The sequence below is a fragment of the Lepus europaeus genome, chromosome 17 (genome assembly GCF_033115175.1).
Source record: "Lepus europaeus isolate LE1 chromosome 17, mLepTim1.pri, whole genome shotgun sequence".
NCBI lineage: Eukaryota > Metazoa > Chordata > Mammalia > Lagomorpha > Leporidae > Lepus > Lepus europaeus.
The window spans coordinates 32401314-32419910 of NC_084843.1; the positions used below are offsets into that span (position 1 = coordinate 32401314).

An 18597-nucleotide genomic window follows, 5' to 3' on the forward strand; every position below is an offset into this window, starting at 1 on the left:
GGGGGGTGGAGGAGGATTGGGGTTCACCATTGCAGGCTTCTCACCTCCCACCCTGTGAGCCCACAGTGTTTGCAGTGGAGCAGAGGCTCCTTCGTTTGGGGTTGCAGATTGGGAACTTGGGGTCAGGGCCAGGCTTGGATCTCCCTTGATGCTTTCCAGGGACATCACAATAGCCAGGACACTGACTTTTTGAGCTAATAACCAGTGCAAACAGGATAGAAATGTGCAGTCTAATGACTTTATGAGCACTTTGTAAAGCGTGCTTGGGGGTCCATCTCAGACATTGATTTCTTGTAACAGCTGACGGGTTCCTGAAAGCAGATAGAGCAGGATGTTGGTTTGGTAACCTAGTGTTAGCCACTAAACTGGGCTGGCTTATGCATCTGAAGACAGTGCTTGCTTGTGGTGTGCTGGGGCGGTCAGCCACTCCTCGGTGCTGGCCTGACCTTGCAAAAGAGCTGACATAGTCTGCTTGAGGGTCTGGAATTACTTTACAAACAAGAAAGGAAAATTCTTTTAACTTTCAGAAAAATAAGCACGCAACTCCCCTGACCAGCCCCAGCAACTGTTTCTGTTGTGTTCTCTGAATTCTTGGTTGAAATTGATCTTTTTGGTTTCCTTCTCTCTTCATTTTCTTTTTCCTTGTCAACCAAAACTTGGAGAAGGTAATGCATCATGCACATGCTCCTTCCTGCCTTTCCACGTTCACCTTACTTTACAATTTTTTTTAAAGATTTTATTTATTTATTTGCAAGGTAGAGTTACAGACAGTGAGAGAGAGAGACAGAGAGAAAGGTCTTCCATCCGCTGGTTCACTCCCCAAATGGCCACAACGGCTGTAGTTACGCTAATCCGAAGCCAAGAGCCAGGTGCTTCTTCCTGGTCTTCCATGTGGGTGCAGGACCCAAGCACTTGGGCCATCCTCCACTGCCTTCCCGGGCCATAGCAGAGAGCTGGACTGGAAAAGGAGCAGCTGGGACTAGAACCGGCACCCATATGGGATGCTGGTGCTGCAGGCAGAGGATTAACCTTGTGAGCCACAGTGCCGACCTCTCTTTACGAATCTTAAATGAGTTTGGTCTAACAGTGTGGAAGCAGTATTTTAAATCTGTATTTCACAGGATTTTCTTGATTCATGAAAACGTATGCCGCCAGGCCTTCCAACTAAGCCCCTTGGGGTGGCATCCAGGGGGCCTCCGAGACACCCGAGCTCTCCCCCCTCTCACCCAGTCCTTCCCCACCTAGGAGGAGCCCCCACACTGCTTCCTGTAGCCCACACAGCCTCTGTGCCCAGCCTTCGTGCCTTTAACCAGACTTTGCCTCTGCTGGGAAGTCCTTTCCACTCTCCTGTGTGGTCTCCACTGTGGGACACTTATTTTTTCACCCTTGCATTTCATGGGGGTGCCTGAGCTGAGCTTTGGATGTTTCTTATTCATTGAGATATCCCAAAAACCTCTCTGCATTTTTATTGTGGGGTCTCATTTCCCAATTCAGTTCAGCTCCTTAAGGGCTGAGACTAGAGAGGCCACAGACTTGGGGCCCCCAGGAGTGCAGGCCAGTGCTAGAATGTGTAAAGCATGTTCCACCGATACTTGCTACGTAATTAGGAAACTTCGCAGTAGGCCCAGATTGCAAAACATTTCGTTTGGGGCTTTGAGAAAGAGTTGTTTCATGATCTTGTCACCTCACAGTTAGATAGGAGAGATTGGCATCAGAACAGCTGAGAAAGTTTCCATGCCAACTGGAAAAGCCTCTGGAAGCTTCTGCAGGTCCTGGGCAGCCCTGACGGGGGTGTAAGGGTGAGACTTTCCGAATCTCACGCACATGCAAAGGATGCACAGCCCTTTCGTTGTGGAACCCAGTTCTCAGGTTGTCTGCCATTTCTGCATTGTTGAATCCTCCCCACTCTTCCTCTTACCATCCACGCTGGAGGCCTGGGACACACACCAATGATGCCACTCTCTATCTCTGTCTAACTCTGCCTTTCAAATAAATAGATAAATATTTTTCAAAAGTTATTAAAATAATTTTTATTTATTTGAAAGGCAGATACATACACATACACTATGAGAGAGAGAGAGAGAGAGAGAGAGAGAGAGAGAGAAACAGACACAGAGAGAACTCTTATCCATTGATTCATTCCCCAAATGCCTGCAATGGCTAGAGCTGAGCCAGGTGGAAACCAGGAGTTGGGAACTGGACCCTGTCTCCTAAGTACTTGAGCCATCGCCCACTGCCCCTCAGGATGCACTTTATCAAGAATCTGGAACCAGGAGCAGAACCAGGACTTGAACCCATGCACCTGGATACCGGGTGCAGGCGTCCCAAATGTCTTAACCATTGTATCAGTGACCTGCCTGAACTTAATATTTTCTTAAATATTTTCACTTAAGTAGATTTATTTTATTATTTTTAAATAATTATTTATTTACTTGAAATGCATTGCTACACCAAGAGAAGAAGAGATAGAGAGAGAGAAAGATCTTCTATCCACTGTTTGACGTGCCAAATGGCCATAACAGCCAGGGCTGGGCCAGGTTGAAGCCAGAAATGTGGAGCTTCTTCCACGTTCTCTACATAGGTCACAGGAGCCCAAGCACTTGGGCCATCTTCTGCTGTTTTTCCCAAATGCATTAGCAGGGAGTTGGATCAGAAGTGGAGCAGCCAGGACTCGAACTGTTGCCCACATGGGATGCTGGTTACAGGTGGCAGCTTCACTCACTATGCCACAATGCTTGGCTCCTAAGCAGGTTTATTTTAAAAGTAAACTGCTACTGTGAATGAAAAACCAGTATTTCTTGATGTAGATTGCAGGTAGCTATAAAATATTGACAATACAAACCAAATATCAATATTGAATTCTGCAAGATACGGGTGCCTACAGGTGCCTGTGTCTTCAGAGCTTTTCCCCTCGGTAGTGCAGTGGGAGACGCGCATATTGAAGAGGTGTGAACGGCTTCCCTTTACCAGGCAGAATCTTTCTTGATCTTAGAAAAATTGAAAGACTTGAAAAAGGACCAGCGTCATTGACTGCTTTACACTTTAGAACCATCCCTGTGCCCCCAGGGTACCCACAGCGTGGGAAACCCTGGGAAATGGAGCACCCTAAGGATTTGGGGGTTGACTTTCCACAGAGCATGCACTGGGTGACTTGGACGACTGACTAGGATTTCACCCGTGAAATGGGCAAACTCCTGCGAAATCTCCTAGCTGTATGATGAAATGGAATCCTCTGTGTTGTGTCTTGCTTAGTGCCTGGCAAGGCGTCACTGCTCAGAGAAACAGCAGTGTGTTTGTTTATATGTACTGTGTACTTGTTTACGCTTTCCCTCAAGACTGAGCACAACTTTACCAGCGAAGTTAGGGAAACACTGCCACTCTTCTTTCCCCTCCTCCTTCTGAGGGTGCTGACTGAGCACCTGGTGATGCACAGGGAAAGGAGGCAGTAAATATTTAGGGGTGAAAACTTAATTGGAAAGAAAAAGAGTGCAGCCTTGGGCCAGAAGCCACTGGTATACCCTGGTTTAGTTGACATTCAAAAGTCTCTTCACGTGAGCCCCATCCTTGCAATGTGCCCATTTGCCCCAGTGCGGGGGGGGGGGGGGGGGTCCAAGCACCCAACCAATGGCATTGCCCAGAACAAGGCAACGCCACCTGGTGCTGGTGATGGCAAGAGCCCAAGTTGCACGTCACGGGCAGCAGAGTCACAAACCCAGACCAGGAATGAATGGCAGGCGACCCTGCCTTTTGCTGCCGCTGACCACAGCCATAAGAGGAGGCAGGACAGGGACACGTAGCTCTACCCTTGCCTGCTCCTTGACCCTGACTGAGTTATTTCACTCCTTCTAGGCACAGTATTTTATCCATAAAATGGGAATATAGATTCTTACCTCCCAGAGTTGTGAAGATTCCATGAGATTAAGATTGTTGAGAAGGCACCACAATATTCCATAAATGGTAACTTTTATTGTTATAATCAGTTATAGTAGTCAGTCTGTCCACCACTTTCTCACCAACTGTGAGCTGCTCCACGTGGCTTTAGCTGTGGGCCCAAGTGTGTGTATTGCATCACATTTAAATTAATATTCAGACCTGAATAATGTATAGACTCTCCTTTAAAGGAAACAAATTATTATGAAACTTTCATGTTGGCAGGTTATTTTGATGCTGTGTAAATATGTATAAACATATTTAATTTGTATGCATTGTTCCTTCCCAACTCTGAAAACAGAACAAATGAACAAGATATAGATATAGGTATAAATGACATAAAGGCACTTATGTCAACTCCATTCATTCTGCCACAGACGACGCTGGTTTGTGGAGGCAGCGGCAGGAACACGGTGTGCAGGCAGCTCCACCGCGTTCTGTGGAGACTTGGCTCTCCCACTGTGCTTCTCTGTTTCAAGCAGCGTACAGGGAGACCCTGCCATGTTCACTGCACACAAATGCCTCATTCTGTCTTGCCCCCTGCTTGTTTCCTTGTTGGCTGCCGGCCTCTAACATAGCATGGTGCAGGGACACCAGGACTGCAGACACAAACACAGCGGGCACCCATAGCCTGTGGCCGGCTCCACTACAGCCTGATCATGCACAGAGCCCGCAGCGCCCCTGCCTCCCATTTCAGCGGCATTAGCACCTCCATGCTTGAGAAACAGTGACTCGTGTACCAACTGCATCCCCAAAGTATTTGAGGCAGTTGCCAAAATTAAGCATGAAAGAAGAAACAGAAGTAGATGGACCAAGGACCCGGACAGGAGTGTCGCCGAGCTGCCTGGTGGCCAGCGTAGCATGCCAGTGTGTTCTTGTTTCCTAGTAGGAGGAAGCAGCCGTGTGCCCTGAAGCGACGGGCTTGCCCTGCCGCTCAGCTCCAGGAGCACTGCCACGTGCCTGGGTCCCTCACAGATGAGACCTGGGGAACTGGATGCACGCAGGGAGTCTTTCTGAGATTTCTTCAGGGTTCCTCTAGACTTCACAAAGCTGAGAGCTGCTGTTGGCAGGACACACTGCTTTACACAGGGGAGGGTTAGGGTTTTTGAGTGCCTTCACTCCAACATCATCACTAAAACTCTTCGAAACAATGTTTATGATCTTCTTTGAGACAAATTGCTTTGCTTTTTCACTGAAACAAAGATGGCTCAGTTTGTTATCTTTGTATTTTGGACATTTAGTTTCCTCCTTAAAAGAGACTTCTGGAAGTAGAATTATGTGGAAAATGTGTGAACATTTTATTTGAAGATTTATTTATTTGAAAGGCAGAGTTACAGAGAGAGAAGGAGAAATAGAGAGAGGTCTTCCATCCGCTGATTCATTCCCCAGATGGCCACAAAGGCCAGGGCTGGGCCAATCCAAAGGCAGGAGCCAGGAGCTTCGACTGGGTTGCCCATGTAGGTGCAGGGGCCCAAGCGCTTGGGCCATCTTCAATTGCCTTCCCAGACCATAGCAGAAAGCTGGATTGGAGGTGGAGCAGCAGGTTTTGGAACTGGTGCCCATATGGGATGCCAGTGCCACAGCAGCACATTAACCCACTGAGCCACACGCAGGCCCCGTGTTAGCATTTAAGAGGCTTTCCCTTTGTGTGGACATGGACTCTTGGGTTTCCAGAGTCTCCCAGTTTATATGGGGCCGCTTCAGGGAGTTCTTGGGCAATGGAATTAAAAGATGGATGCATTTTGGTGCAAAAGATTTCGAAACACATGCAGGTTTTTTGTTTGTTTGTTTGTTTGGTTGGTTGTTTTGACAGACAGAGTGACAGTGAGAGAGACAGAGAGAAAGGTCTTCCTTTTGCTGTTGGTTCACCCTCCAATGGCCACCGCGGTAGGCGCCCTGCGGCCGGCGCACCACGCTGATCCGATGGCAGGAGCCAGGTGCTTCTGGTCTCCCATGGGGTGCAGGGCCCAAGGACTTGGGCCATCCTCCACTGCACTCCCTGGCCACAGCAGAGAGCTGGCCTGGAAGAGGGGCAACCGGGACAGGATCGGTGCCCCGACCGGGACTAGAACCTGGTGTGCCGGCGCCGCAAGGCGGAGGATTAGCCTAGTGAGCCGCGGCGCCGGCCCACATGCAGGTTTTTGATAGCACACGTTTTCCATGAACTTTTTGAAGACCCCCTCAGACTTCTGCCAGCATCAGGTGCAAGAGTCTGTCTTGCAGTCACCTTCACGCAGCACGCTGACACTTGCAGACATTTCCTAATTTGAAAAGGCAAGGTTGCTTCAGGTTCTTTCTATCTTCAGTACTGTGGTGGCCGGAGAGGATGAACAGCACTTTGCTTTTTTGAGTAGGGAGGTAATTTGTTTTTCTTTTTTTGTAAATTGTTTATTTACTGGGCTTTTAGCATTTTAAAAGAAATGTCTATGACCTCTTCATGTATTAAGGAGATTATCCTCTTGTCAATGTTATTTCAAGATTTTAATCAGTTTGTAGTTTGCCATTGGATTTTTTGGTAGCATCTTTGTTGGAATATAACTAACATACCATATAATATACTCATTAAAGTATACGAATCAATGGTTTTTAGTACATTATGAATTGGTGCAATTATCACCAGAGTCAATTTTAGAGTTTCATCACCTAAAAAAGAAATCCTGCACCCTTTCTCTGTCATCCCACAGACTTGCCCATGTGTCCAGACCAAAGCAACCCCAAGTCTTTCTCTATAGATTTACCTTTCCTGGACATATCATATATTCGGAACCATAATATGTGATATTTTCTAAAAAAAAAAAAAAGATTTATTTATTTGTTTGAGAGGCAAGGTTACAGACCAAGAGAGGGAGAGACAGAGAGAGAGAGAGGTCTTTCATCTGCTGGTTCGCTCCTGAAATGGCCGCAACAGCTAGAACTGGGCTAATCTGAAGCCAGGAGCCAGGAGCTTCTTCCGAGTCTCCCATGTGGGTGAGGGGACCCAAGTATTTGAGCCATTTTCTACTGCTTTCCCAGGCCATCAGCAGGGAGCTGGATTGGGAGTGGAGCAGCCGGGACTCGAAATGGCACCCATTTGGGATGCTGGCTCCGCAAGTGGAGGCTTAACCTACCATGCCACAGAGCCAGCCCCAATACTAGTCTTGTGACTGACTTCTCTCACTTAGCATAATCTTTTCAAGCTTCATCCTGCTATAGCATCTATCAGTGCTTCATTCCTTTTTTGATCTACCCATACATCTATCTGTTTTAATTAAACAAGATTGTATTGTAAACAACATGTTTTGAAATCCATTTCTTTTTATCTCCCACAAATAATCTGGACAGACCACATTTTATTTATTCATTCATTAGTTGATAGGTATTTGGGTTGTTTCTGCCTTTGAGCTATTATGTATCATTCTCCTATAAGCATTAGGCTTAGTTTTTAGTTTGTTTACTAAAGTTTTAAATCCATGCTCATTTAGATTCTGAGTTCTTCAGTTACTTAACAAACTTTCTCCCAAACCAATGATAATGTGTTCACCCATATTTTTGTCTTTTTAATTTTCAAAATTTGTTTCATTTTTATTTTGTATTTCAATTTACAACTTGTCACTTGGAAGTTATGAGGCTTAGAAGGAATCTAAATGTAACCCTTCTCTCCCCTGTGAACTCATCACCCTCAGGCTAATATTTTCCAGCACTATTGGCTGAGTCATCTTTTTTTTTTTTTTTTTTTTTTTTTTGACAGGCAGAGTGGACAGTGAGAGAGAGAGAGAGAGAGAGAGAGAGAAAGGTCTTCCTTTTGCTGTTGGTTCACCCTCCAATGGCCACTGCGGCCGGCGCACCGCGCTGATCTGATGGCAGGAGCCAGGTGCTTCTCTTGGTCTCCCATGGGGTGCAGGGCCCAAGCACTTGGGCCATCCTCCACTGCACTCCCGGGCCATAGCAGAGGGCTGGCCTGGAGGAGGGGCAACCGGGACAGAATCCAGTGCCCCTACTGGGACTAGAACCCGGTGTGCCAGCGCTGCAAGGCGGAGGATTAGCCTGTTGAGCCACGGCGCTGGCCTGAGTCATCTTCTTACCAACCATTTCCTTTATCCTGTGCTGATTTGCTTTTAATGCAGTTTTTATTAGTATTATTATTTACTTGAAAGGCAGTGGGAGAGAAAGTAAGTGGTCTCACCCACTGCTTTACTTTCTAAATGCCTGCAATAACTAGGGTTGGGCCAGGCTGAAGCTGGGATCTGGGAACTCAATTCAAGACACCAACATGAATGGCAGGGACCCAACTACTCAAGTCATCACTGCTTCCTCTGTGGGTGTGTTGGAATTCAGAATGGATCTGGGACTAGAACCCAGACACTCTAAAATGGGATATAAACATCCCAGCTGATGGTTTATCTGGTAGATCAAATATCCATCCCAATAGATTTTTTTGATTGATTCATTGATTTGAAAGACATAGAGAAGGAGGAGGAGAGATACATGGAGATTTTCTATCTGTTGGCTCACTCTCCAAATGATGCAATGGCCAGGGCTGGGCCGGGGCTGGGCCAGACCAAAACCAGGAGCCAGGAGCTTCATCTGGGTCTTCCACATGACTAGTAGTGCCCAGGTACTTGGGCAATCTTCCTCTGCATCAGCAGGGAGCTGGATTGCAAGTGGAGCATCCAGGACTTGAACTGGTACCCATACTGCATGCCAGCGTCACAGGCAGCAGCTCTACCTGCTATGCTACAATGCCAGTCCCTAGATTAGTTTTTTAGAGCAGTTTTAAGTTCATACTGAACTCAAGTGGAAACTACAGAGAGTTCCCACATATTCCCTGCTTTTAAATATACACAGCATTCGCCATTATCAACATCTAGCATCAGAGTGGTGCATTGGTTATAATGGATGAATCTACACAGACACACCATTATCACCCAAAGCCCATAGTTTCCATTAGGGTTCACTCCTATTGTTGTACCTCCTATGGATTTGGACAAATGTATATGACCTGTATCTACCATTACAGTATCAGAGTATTTTCACTGCCCTAAAACCCCTCTGTCTTCCATGTTCACTCCTTGCTCTGCCAACCCTTGGCAACCACTGGTCTCCATAGTTTTGCCATTTTCAGAGTGTGATACAGTTGGGATCATTGCACTCTTTTAAGATTTATTTTATTTATTTGAAAGAGTTACAGAGAGGTAGAGACAGAGAAAGAGGTCTTCCATCCACTAGTTCACTCCCCAGATAGCCACAAGCCAGATGACCGATCTGAAGCCAGGAGCCAGGAGCTTCTTCCAGGTCTCTCATGAAGGTGCAGGGGCCCAAGGACTTGGGTCATCTTCTATTGCTTTCCCAGGCCGTAGCAGAGAGCTGGACCAGAAGAGGAGCAGCCGGGCCTTGAACCAGCACCCATATGGGATGCCAGCGCTTCAGGCCAGGGCATTAACCAGCTGCGCCACAGCGCCGGCCCCCTCATTGCACTCTTCAAATTGACTTCCTTTACCTAGTAATATACATTTGGATTTTCTCCATGTCTTTTCATAACTTGATAGCTCTTTTATTTTTAGTGCTAAATGACAATTGCATTATCAAATGTACCACAGCTGAGGGTTAGTGTGGTTGCTTCCAGGCTTTGGCCGTTAACAATAAAGTTGCTATAAACATCTGTCTGCTGATCTTTGTGTAGACATCAGTTTTAGTTCCTTTGAGTAAATAAGCAATGTACACAGTTGATAGAACGTATGGTAAACACGTGTGCATTTTAGTAAGAAACTGCCAAACTGTCTTCCAAAGTGGTTGCACCATTTTACATTCCTTGTTTTTGAAAAAGATTGATTTGGAGCTGGTGTTGTGGCATAGCTGGTAGAGCTGCTTCCTGCACCACCAGTATCCCCTATGGGCACCAGTTGGAGTCCTGGCTGCTGCACTTCTGATCCAGCTCCCTACTAGTGTGCCTAGGAAGGCACCAGAGGATGGCTCAAGTCCTTGGGCCCCTGCACCGATGTGGGAGACCCAGAAGAAGCTCCTGGCTCCTGGCTTTGGTCTGGCCCAGCCCTGGCCATTGCAGCCTTTTGGGGATTGAACTAGTGGATAGAAGATTTTCTTTCTCTCTCTCTCTCTCTCTCCCTTTTTCTATCCCTCTCCTTCCCTCTCACTCTCTCTAACTCTGCCTTTCAAATAAAATTAAAAATAAATCTTTTTAAAAAGACTGATGTATGTATTTGAAAGCTAGAGTGACAATGGAGAAGGAGAGGGAAGGGGAGGGAGCGAAGGAAGGGGAAGGAGGAAGGAGATGGAGATCTTTCATCCACTGATTCACTCATCAAATGCCTGCAACAACTGAGGCTGGGCCAGGCTGAAGCCAGGAGCCAGGAGCTCTATCCAGGCCTCCCATGTGAGTGGCAGAGACTCAAGTACTTGGGCCATCGTCTACTGCGTCCCAGACATGTGAACAGGAAGCTGGAATGCAGGCATCCTAAGTGGCTGCTTAACCCACTGTGCCACAACACCTGTCCCCATTATGCATTCCTCTCGGCAATGAATGAAGTTCCTATTTTCCACATCCTTGCCAGTCGTTGGCATTGTTTGTGGTCTGGGTTCTGGCCATTCTAATGGATGCAGCATTTCCTCGTTGTTTTCATTTGCATACCCTGCATGGCCGTGATGAGGAGCATCTTTTCCTATGTGTGTTTCCCATCTGTCTGTCTTCTTTGGTGAGCTGTCTGCTCAGGTCTTGCCCACTTTTCACTGGAGTTGCCCATTTTATTACTGTTGAGTTTAAGGAGTTCTTCGTGTGTTGTAGACAGTCCTTTGTCAGACTTGCATTTTGCAGATATTTCCTTCCCGTCTGGCTTCTCTTCTCCATGTTTGTAGCTACCATTCCTTTCTCATATGTCTCAGACTTTCTCCATCCTTTTCTTAAAAAAAAAAGATTTATTTTTTTTTTTCAAAAGTCAGGGTTACACAGAGAGAAGGAGAGGGAGAGAGGTCTTCCATCCGCTGGTTTATTCCCCAGATGGCCGCAATGACTGGAGCTGCACGGATCCGAAGCCAGGAGCCAGGAGTTTCCTCTGGGTCTCCCACATGGGTGCAGGGGCCCAAGGAGTTGGACCATCTTCTACTGCTTTCCCAGGCCATAGCAGAGAGCTAGATCAGAAGAGGAGCAGCTGGGACTTGAACCAGTGCCCATATGGGATGCGGCTTTACCTGCTATACCACAGCGCTGCCCCCCTCCATCCTTTTCTTAATTGTATTTGCTAGAGTTTGACTCTCTGTCCAGCAGACTAATAGGCCAGTAATTTGGGAGAAATAAAATCTTTTTCTGGTTTTGAAGCAACAGCAGACTATGGTGTGAGTTCATCCTGAAGAGGTGCTATCTGTGAGGTATCCATCAGGTAATTGGCAAGAGTCGGTGCCACCCTGGCCACTCAGGACGGTAGTCCTGGAGTGAGAAGTAGTTCCAGGGGGCTTATTTCATGCTTAAGTCAATAAGATTATTTTCTCTTTTTTAAAGATTTATTTATTTATTTGAAAGTCAGAGTTTCAGAGAGAGAGAGAGAGAGAGAGGTCTTCCATCTGCTGGTTCACTCCCCAGTTGGCCGCAATGGCTGGAGCTGCACCGATCTGAAGCCAGGATCCTGGAGCTTTCTCCAGGTTTTCCCACGTTGGTGCAGGGGCCCAAGGACTTGGGCCATCTTCTACTGCTTTCTCAGGCCATAGCAGAGAGCTGGATTGGAAGTGGAGGAGCTGGGATTCGAACCGGAGCCCCTGTGGGATGCCAGCACTGCAGGCGGCAGCCCTACTCGCTACGCCACAGCACCAGCCCCAGTAAGGAGTAAGGTTATTTTCTTATCCAGGAAGAACTTCAGATATTTTAGTGATGTCCAAGCATCTAATAAAAAATTGAAATGTGAAGTGATATGTAATCATTAGGAAGAAGCATATACATGATCTCTGATATTTTTTGCTCATTCCTTCTCAGGTTCCTGTGTTGGGAGAGAGTTGCTTGGATAGCACATGCAGGTCTGTGCATGGCATGGGCCCTGGGTGTTTTATGAGTGACGAATCATGGAGAAGAGGGTGACAGAGCTGACAAAGGAAATGGCAGCTCCATTAATTTGGCCCAGAGAATGGGGATGCAGGCCGCATTTCCCGTTGCACTGTGGGCAATCTGCAGGCACTGAAGACATGTGGGTGCCAGGCTCTGGGACTGGGCTCCTGCCTGAGGTCCTACACAGCTAGGGGATCTTTGCCCCCTCCACTGGTCCAAGCGGGCCAGGGGCTGATGCCTCACGACTACACCTGGAGGGTGTGGCAGCCCAGCCCTCATGGTGATGGGAGTGCAGCCTCTTCCCCGGCATAAGCTGGGGTGTAGGGTGTGAGCCCGTGGCTATGGCTTTCTGAGGGACCTATCAGCGGCCTGATCTAGATGGCTCTGCAACCTGCAGAGGCCACCTTCTTCTGGAGAGGCCAGCCCGCAGAGTCAGCCAAGCTCCCCACACCTGCTTCTCCTGTCCTCTTGGACTGTGACCTCTCTGGGGGCAGCACAGGTGTCTGATTCATCCTGCTGTCCCCTCAAGTGCCTAACGTGTTCCGCTGGTTCTGTAAATGATTTGGGAATGAGTAAGAGCAAGCCCCCAAAAGGGACCAAATGAAGCTTCCTTCTCTGGTTAACCATTTGAGGGTCCCATCCTTCTTTGAGGATCTGTTTTGGGCTGTCTCCAGAGCAGGATAGGCAAACACACACACTCTCTTACACACCACATCACAGGCAGACCTGTCAATCAGTGGACGCTGGTTAAGAGCCCTTGCCGGCCGGCACCATGGCTCACTTGGCTAATCCTCCGCCTGCGGTGCCGGCACCCTGGGTTCTAGTCCCGGTTGGGGCACCGATCCTGTCCCAGTTGCTCTTCTTCCATTCCAGCTCTCTGCTATGGCCTGGGAGGGCAGTGGAGGATGGCCCGAGTGCTTGGGTCCCTGCACCTGCATGGGAGACTGGGAGGAAGTACCCAGCTCCTGGCTTCGGCACAGTGCCGGCCGTGGCGGCCATTAGGGGAGTGAACCAATGGAAGGAAGACCTTTCTCTCTGTCTCTCTCAGTCTATAACTCTCTCTCTGTCTTTCTCTCTCTCATGTCTAACTCTGCCTGGCAAAAAAAAAAAAAAAAAAAAAAGCCCTTGCCTTACAGCTCAGGTAGGTAGGTTCTCAGCGTCATCTCCATGTGCCGCCCCCCCCCCCCCCCCCCCGGCTCATCAGCTCTGAACCTGCGCATGCTCACATCTTCCCATGGTGTGGCTGTGGCTGTGGGCCTGCTTGTCCCTGCTGCTTCCCGAGGATGCATTGGCCAGCCATGACCCCAAGGTCTATGGGCTCTCTGGATAGCACAAGCTTCATTTGATGACCCAAGGATGACTCAGGCGTCCCTTTTGACCCCTCCTGAGAGGAGGGGCCGCCTCTCCTCTCAGCTATTCGGCCCTGCGGGAAGTCCAGTGGTGAAGCTCCTGGAAGCTGCTGGCTAGAACGAGGCTTGCCGGCCTCAGGTTCTGGCCTGTCCCTCTGATTCGTCCTCTTGTTGTCACCCCATCCTGTGGCCTAAATGGTGGTTGACTTTTCCCCCATTGGGTCCCCTTGTGTGATTTTGAGTCACTCCCTTTGGCTTGTAGCTGTTGGGTGTTCAGAGCCATTTCCTGTTTGGTCATGTGTGGGGCTTTCACAGGGTGGAACATCCCTCTCAGTTCTACTTCCTCTGGTTCCCATTCAGCAGTGTTCTCTATTCTGCAGATTCCGGCTGCGACTCAGTCACTGACACGGAGCCCGAGGACGACAAGCTGCTTCCCCACTCGGAGCAGCAGGGCCTGCCGCTGGAGCCTCCACCTGGGAACCTGATGGTGGTGCAGCCGGAGCGCATCCGCTGTGGGGTAGGCCCCCCCTGGAGCTGATAGATCGGGGGGGCCAGGACAGGCACTTTGCAAATGCATGCATTTGTTGCAGTCATGGGAGTGGGGTGGGTTCTGACACTGCACCTCGGTATAATCACAGCCTTCCCTTGGCATTTCCCCTTGTGCCCCTGTTATCTGGACCTTGGACACACCTAGCTCCTTCTTTTATTCTTTAAAAAGATTTATTTATGTGAAAGGCAGAGTGGCACAGAGAGAGACAGTAAGATCTTCCCATCTGGTGGTTCATTCCCCAAATGGCCACAAAGGTTGGGCCTGGACCAGAACGAAGCTAGGAACCCAGAACTCTGTCTGTGGGTCTCCCATATGAGTGGTAGTGGCTCAAGCACATGAACTCTCTTCTGCTTTCCCAAGACCATTAGCAGGAAGCTGGATCAGAAGCAGAGCAAGTGGGACTCAAACCAGCGCTTTGATCTGCGATGCCAGCCTCCTAGGTGATGGCTTAGCCCATTGCACCATAATGCCATCCCTATACCTAGTTCTTTTAAGTAAGAGAGATGAGTCCAAGGATGTACAGGTCATCAAAGACTTCTGATTCACAGATTGATAGCATAGAAGCTTCAGGAGACCTGTAGACAGCAGCATACCTGGCACTTAGGCCAGCTCCGAAGTTAGAGACAGGCATCTGTCCCTGCCAGCCGAGCTCTGGGAGGCAGGAGATGCAGAACATCCTGAGAGCGTGTTGGTCTAACAGCTGCCTGCCAGCGTGGCCCAAGGGAGTGCCTTGAAGTTCAGTGGCTGAAACTCACTGGCCGATATTGCCTATTACAGAGACTAGACACAGGGCCGGCATTGTTACATAGTGGGTAAAGCTGCCGCCAGCAGTGCTGGCATCTCATATGGGCGCCAGTTCAAGTCCTGGCTGCTCTACTTCCAATCCAGCTCTCTGCTACAGCCCTGGAAGGCAGTAAAAGATGGCCCAAGTCCTTGGTCCCCTGCACCTACATGGGAGACCTGGAAGAAGCTCCTGGCTCCTGGCTTCGGATTGGCCCAGCTTCAGCCATTGAAGCCATCTGGGGAGTGAACCAGCAGATGGAAGACCTCTCTCTCTCTCTCTCTCTCTTCCTCCTTCCCTCCCTCCCTCCCTCTGCCTCTGCCTCTGCCTTTCTGTAACTCTGCCTTTCAAATAAATAAATCTTTTTTAAAATATAAAAAAGGGGGTGCCGGCGCTCTGGCGTAGCAGGTAAAGCTGCCGCCTGCAGTGCCAGCATCCCATATGGGCACCGATTTGAGTCCCAGCTGCTCCACTTCTGATCCAGCTCTCTGCTATGCCCTGGGAAAGCAGTAGAAGATGGCCCAAGTCCTTGGACCCTTGCACACATGTGGGAGACCCAGAGGAAGCTCCTGGCTCCTGACTTTGGATTGGCACAGCTCCAGCTGTTGCAGCCAACTGGGAGGGGTGGGGTGAACCAGTGGATGGAAGACCTCTCTCTCTCTGCGTCTCTACTTCTCTCTAACTCTGCCTTTCAAATAAATAAAAAATTAATTTTGGAAAAAAAAAAACAGTGACCTGAGTGTGATGGGCTGACTAACCAGCCCCAGTCATTCGAGCCCAACCATGGTGTTGGCTGGGTTGCCTCATCTTTTCTTCCCTGATTAGAAACAGTGGCATTGTGATGGTTCAGGCTGTGGGAATGCTCTTTTTTTGAGATTTATTTATTTATTTGAAAGACAGAGATACAGAGAGAGAGGGAGAGAGAGGTCATCCATGTACTGATTCACCCCCAAGTGTCCACGACTGGGGCTGGGCCAGGCTGAAGCTAGGAGCCAGGAACTTCTTCTGGGTCTCCCATGTGGGTGCATGGCCCCAAGCACTTGGCCTGTCTTTATTTTTTTAATTTAATTTTATTTATTTGAAAGAGTTACTGAGAGAGAGGTCTTCCATCTGCTGGTTCACTCCCCAGATGGCCGCAATGGCAAGAGCTGCACCGATCTGAAGCCAGGAGCAAGGAGCTTCTTCTGGGTCTCCCATGTGGGTGCAGGGGCCCAAAGACTTGGGTCATCTTCCACTGCTTTCCCAGGCCATAGCAGAGAGCTGGATCGGAAGAGGAGCATCCGGGACTAGAACTGGCACCTAAATGGGATGCCAGAGCTTCAGGCCAGGGCTTTAACCTGCTGTGCCACAGCGCCAGCCCTGGACTGTCTTCTTCTGCTCTACCTGGCCATCAGCAGGGAGCTAGATTGGAAGTAGAGCAGCCAAGACACGAACCGGTGCCTGTATGGGATGCCGACACTGCAGGTGGAGGCTTAGCTTCCTATGCCACAGCACTAGCCCTGGGAATTCTTTTTTATCCTGTGGCTATAAGGTCTTTGCTCAGCTCACCGCTGCTGTGGGCTCTTTGAGAGAAGACAGTTGAGAGCCTTGGCAATGGAATGCAGTGGCTTCCTTGCACTTTTAACTGGTTTCACTGGGCAGGTGCTTCTCATACAGGGCTTGCCAGCTGCTGCTTTGGGCTGAGTTTAACCCAGAGGCATGTTTGATTTAGATTGCACAATGTTTTACAAATGGGCTGTAAGAATCTGTGTTTCCAGCTTCCTTTGAATCAGAATCTTGTGATACTGGCCCCAAGACCATTGGTTAGGGCTGGGCAGCCATTCACCTGGGACACGGAGCCTCCAGTTTGCTGGTCTACACACCTCCTGCTCTTTCACTCCTTTTCCCCGCAGCCCAGCCTCTGTGGACACTCAGCTCTCAAGCTCCCCTGTGCCTTCTAGTCTCTTCCAGCCCCTCGGATCAGGCTTTTGGGTGCCTGTGGGTGAGGGGCTTTGGAATCAAAGCACAGTTCTCTTCACTCAGCCCCATGATTATTATCCCTGCTTTACCTGCCCATTAGCCAGGGTTCTCTCTGTTGCCTGCTCTAGGTCTCTGGGTCCTGGGTAGCTGGCCAGGTTCTGATTGTCAGCAGAGAGCACACATGTTTTCTTTGGCTCCTTCTGCTTCCTGGGAGAAGGTACAGGTGGGACAGGGCTTGGCCTGCAGCTGGGGTGGTGACAACTGTAAGCACACGTGCCCTCAGCCTCAGCAGTCTCTAGGAGCCAGGATACCCCGATCCGTACACTTACTTCCCTGCTGTAAAATCCAAGCTGGCTGCACCCTTCCCATGGCCCTCGCCATCAAGGGCTGCTCTGAGGACTTCCTGCAGAACCTTCAGATGAACATTTGGGAATTAGTCAAGGCCAGAAATCTCCTCTTCCCCTTCCCAGTTCAGAGAGGCCCATTCTCCAGCTTAGCCAGCACAGCAGAGCAGGCGTGGCGAGAGCTCCTACAGCAGGAGAGTCACTGGGTGCTTTGGGAAAAGGACTCTCCCGGTCAGTTATTTTCGCACGTCCAGGAGCAGTGTGACGAGCAGAGCCCACAGGGGTTTCCCTGGGTCAGGGCCTCTCACACCGTAAGGGACAGAGGAGACCTCTGGGTTTCTGGTTTCTTGTTAAAATGCAGACTGGGTCGGGTGTCAGGAGAAGCCTGAGAGTCTGTGTTTCTTTTCTTTCTGCCTTCCTTTCTTTTTCTTTTTTTAAAGATTTATTTGTTTGAAAGAATTACAAAGCAAGGGGAGATACACACACACACAGTGGCAGGAGGATCTTCCGTCTACTGGTTTACTTCCCAAATGGCCACAATGGCCAGAATGGGCCCTGGCTGAATCCAGGAGCCTGGAACTCCATCTGGGTCTCCCACATGGATGGCAGGGGTCCAGATACATGGATCATTTTCTGCTGCTTTCCTAGGCACATTAGCAGGGAGCTGCATCAGAAGCCAATGTTCTGATGAGGGATGCCAGTGTTATCCTAAGTGGAGGCTTCACCCACTGTCCACAGCCCTGGCCCCAGGGAAAGGCTTAAAAGAAAAAAACTTCCGGTGCAGCACTGTGGTATAGTAGGCTAAGCCTCTGCCTGGGGTGCTGGCATCCCATATGGTACTAGTTCGTGCTCTGGCTTCTCTTCCAATGCAGCTCTCTGCTAGTGGCCTGGGAAAGCAGTGGAAGATGTCCCAAGTGCTTGCTCCTGGCTCCTGGCTTCTGATGGCCTGGCTTCAACTGTTGTGGCCTTTTGGGCAGTGAATCAGTGGATGGAAGATCTCTCTCTCTGTCTCTCCTCTCTCTGTAACTCTGCCTCTCAAATAAATAAAATCTTTTTAAAAAATTCCTATTCTGCAACAGATCAATTATTTTATATTAGAAAAAACAATAAAAAGACATAAAATACAAGCCCCAGGCTTTACAACATTATTATCATTAGATTCAGCATACATAACAGTATTCCTGTCAAACGCCGGAAAGGCTGGTAAAGGCTGATTCTCAGCTTTGATAACTCGTGTCACTGGGATGGGAGCCCACCTGCACCCAGGCACCTTCACTGGATGGAGCTGGGGTTGAGTGGCCTGGGAGGCCCGCACTGGGCCAGCGCCCTAAGGGGATCCAGGAGGGCGAGAGGGAGGGGATGGTGATGGGTCTCCCGTTGCAGGCAGAAACCACCGTGTACGTGATTGTGAGATGCAAGTTGGATGAGAAGGTCACCACGGAAGCAGAGTTCTTTCCTGAGGAGTCCCCGTCCATCAAGGTGGAAGCCAAGCTGGAGAATGAGTACACCGTGTCCGTGAAGGCGCCCAGTGAGTAGCGGCCGCATGCTTCCTCGCCGTCTGCAACGTGACCACAGCCAAGCTCGCCTGCCCCTGTCACCAACACGAGCATCATCATTTTTGCTCTTTGTTTTCAGAAGTCGTCCCTTTGTTTCTAGCTGCG

At 49.2% G+C, this 18597-nt stretch overlaps 1 protein-coding gene across 1 annotated transcript in view; it reads left to right on the forward strand.

Annotated features, from left to right (window-relative positions):
* PIK3AP1 (phosphoinositide-3-kinase adaptor protein 1) overlaps positions 1–18597 on the forward strand; it is a 127069-nt gene that overhangs the window by 50506 nt on the left and 57966 nt on the right. Inside the window, exons 3-4 of the mRNA XM_062214797.1 lie at positions 13683–13819; positions 18320–18464. Of these exons, the coding sequence (XP_062070781.1) occupies positions 13683–13819; positions 18320–18464 (282 nt within the window). The remainder of the gene's footprint in view (positions 1–13682; positions 13820–18319; positions 18465–18597) is intronic.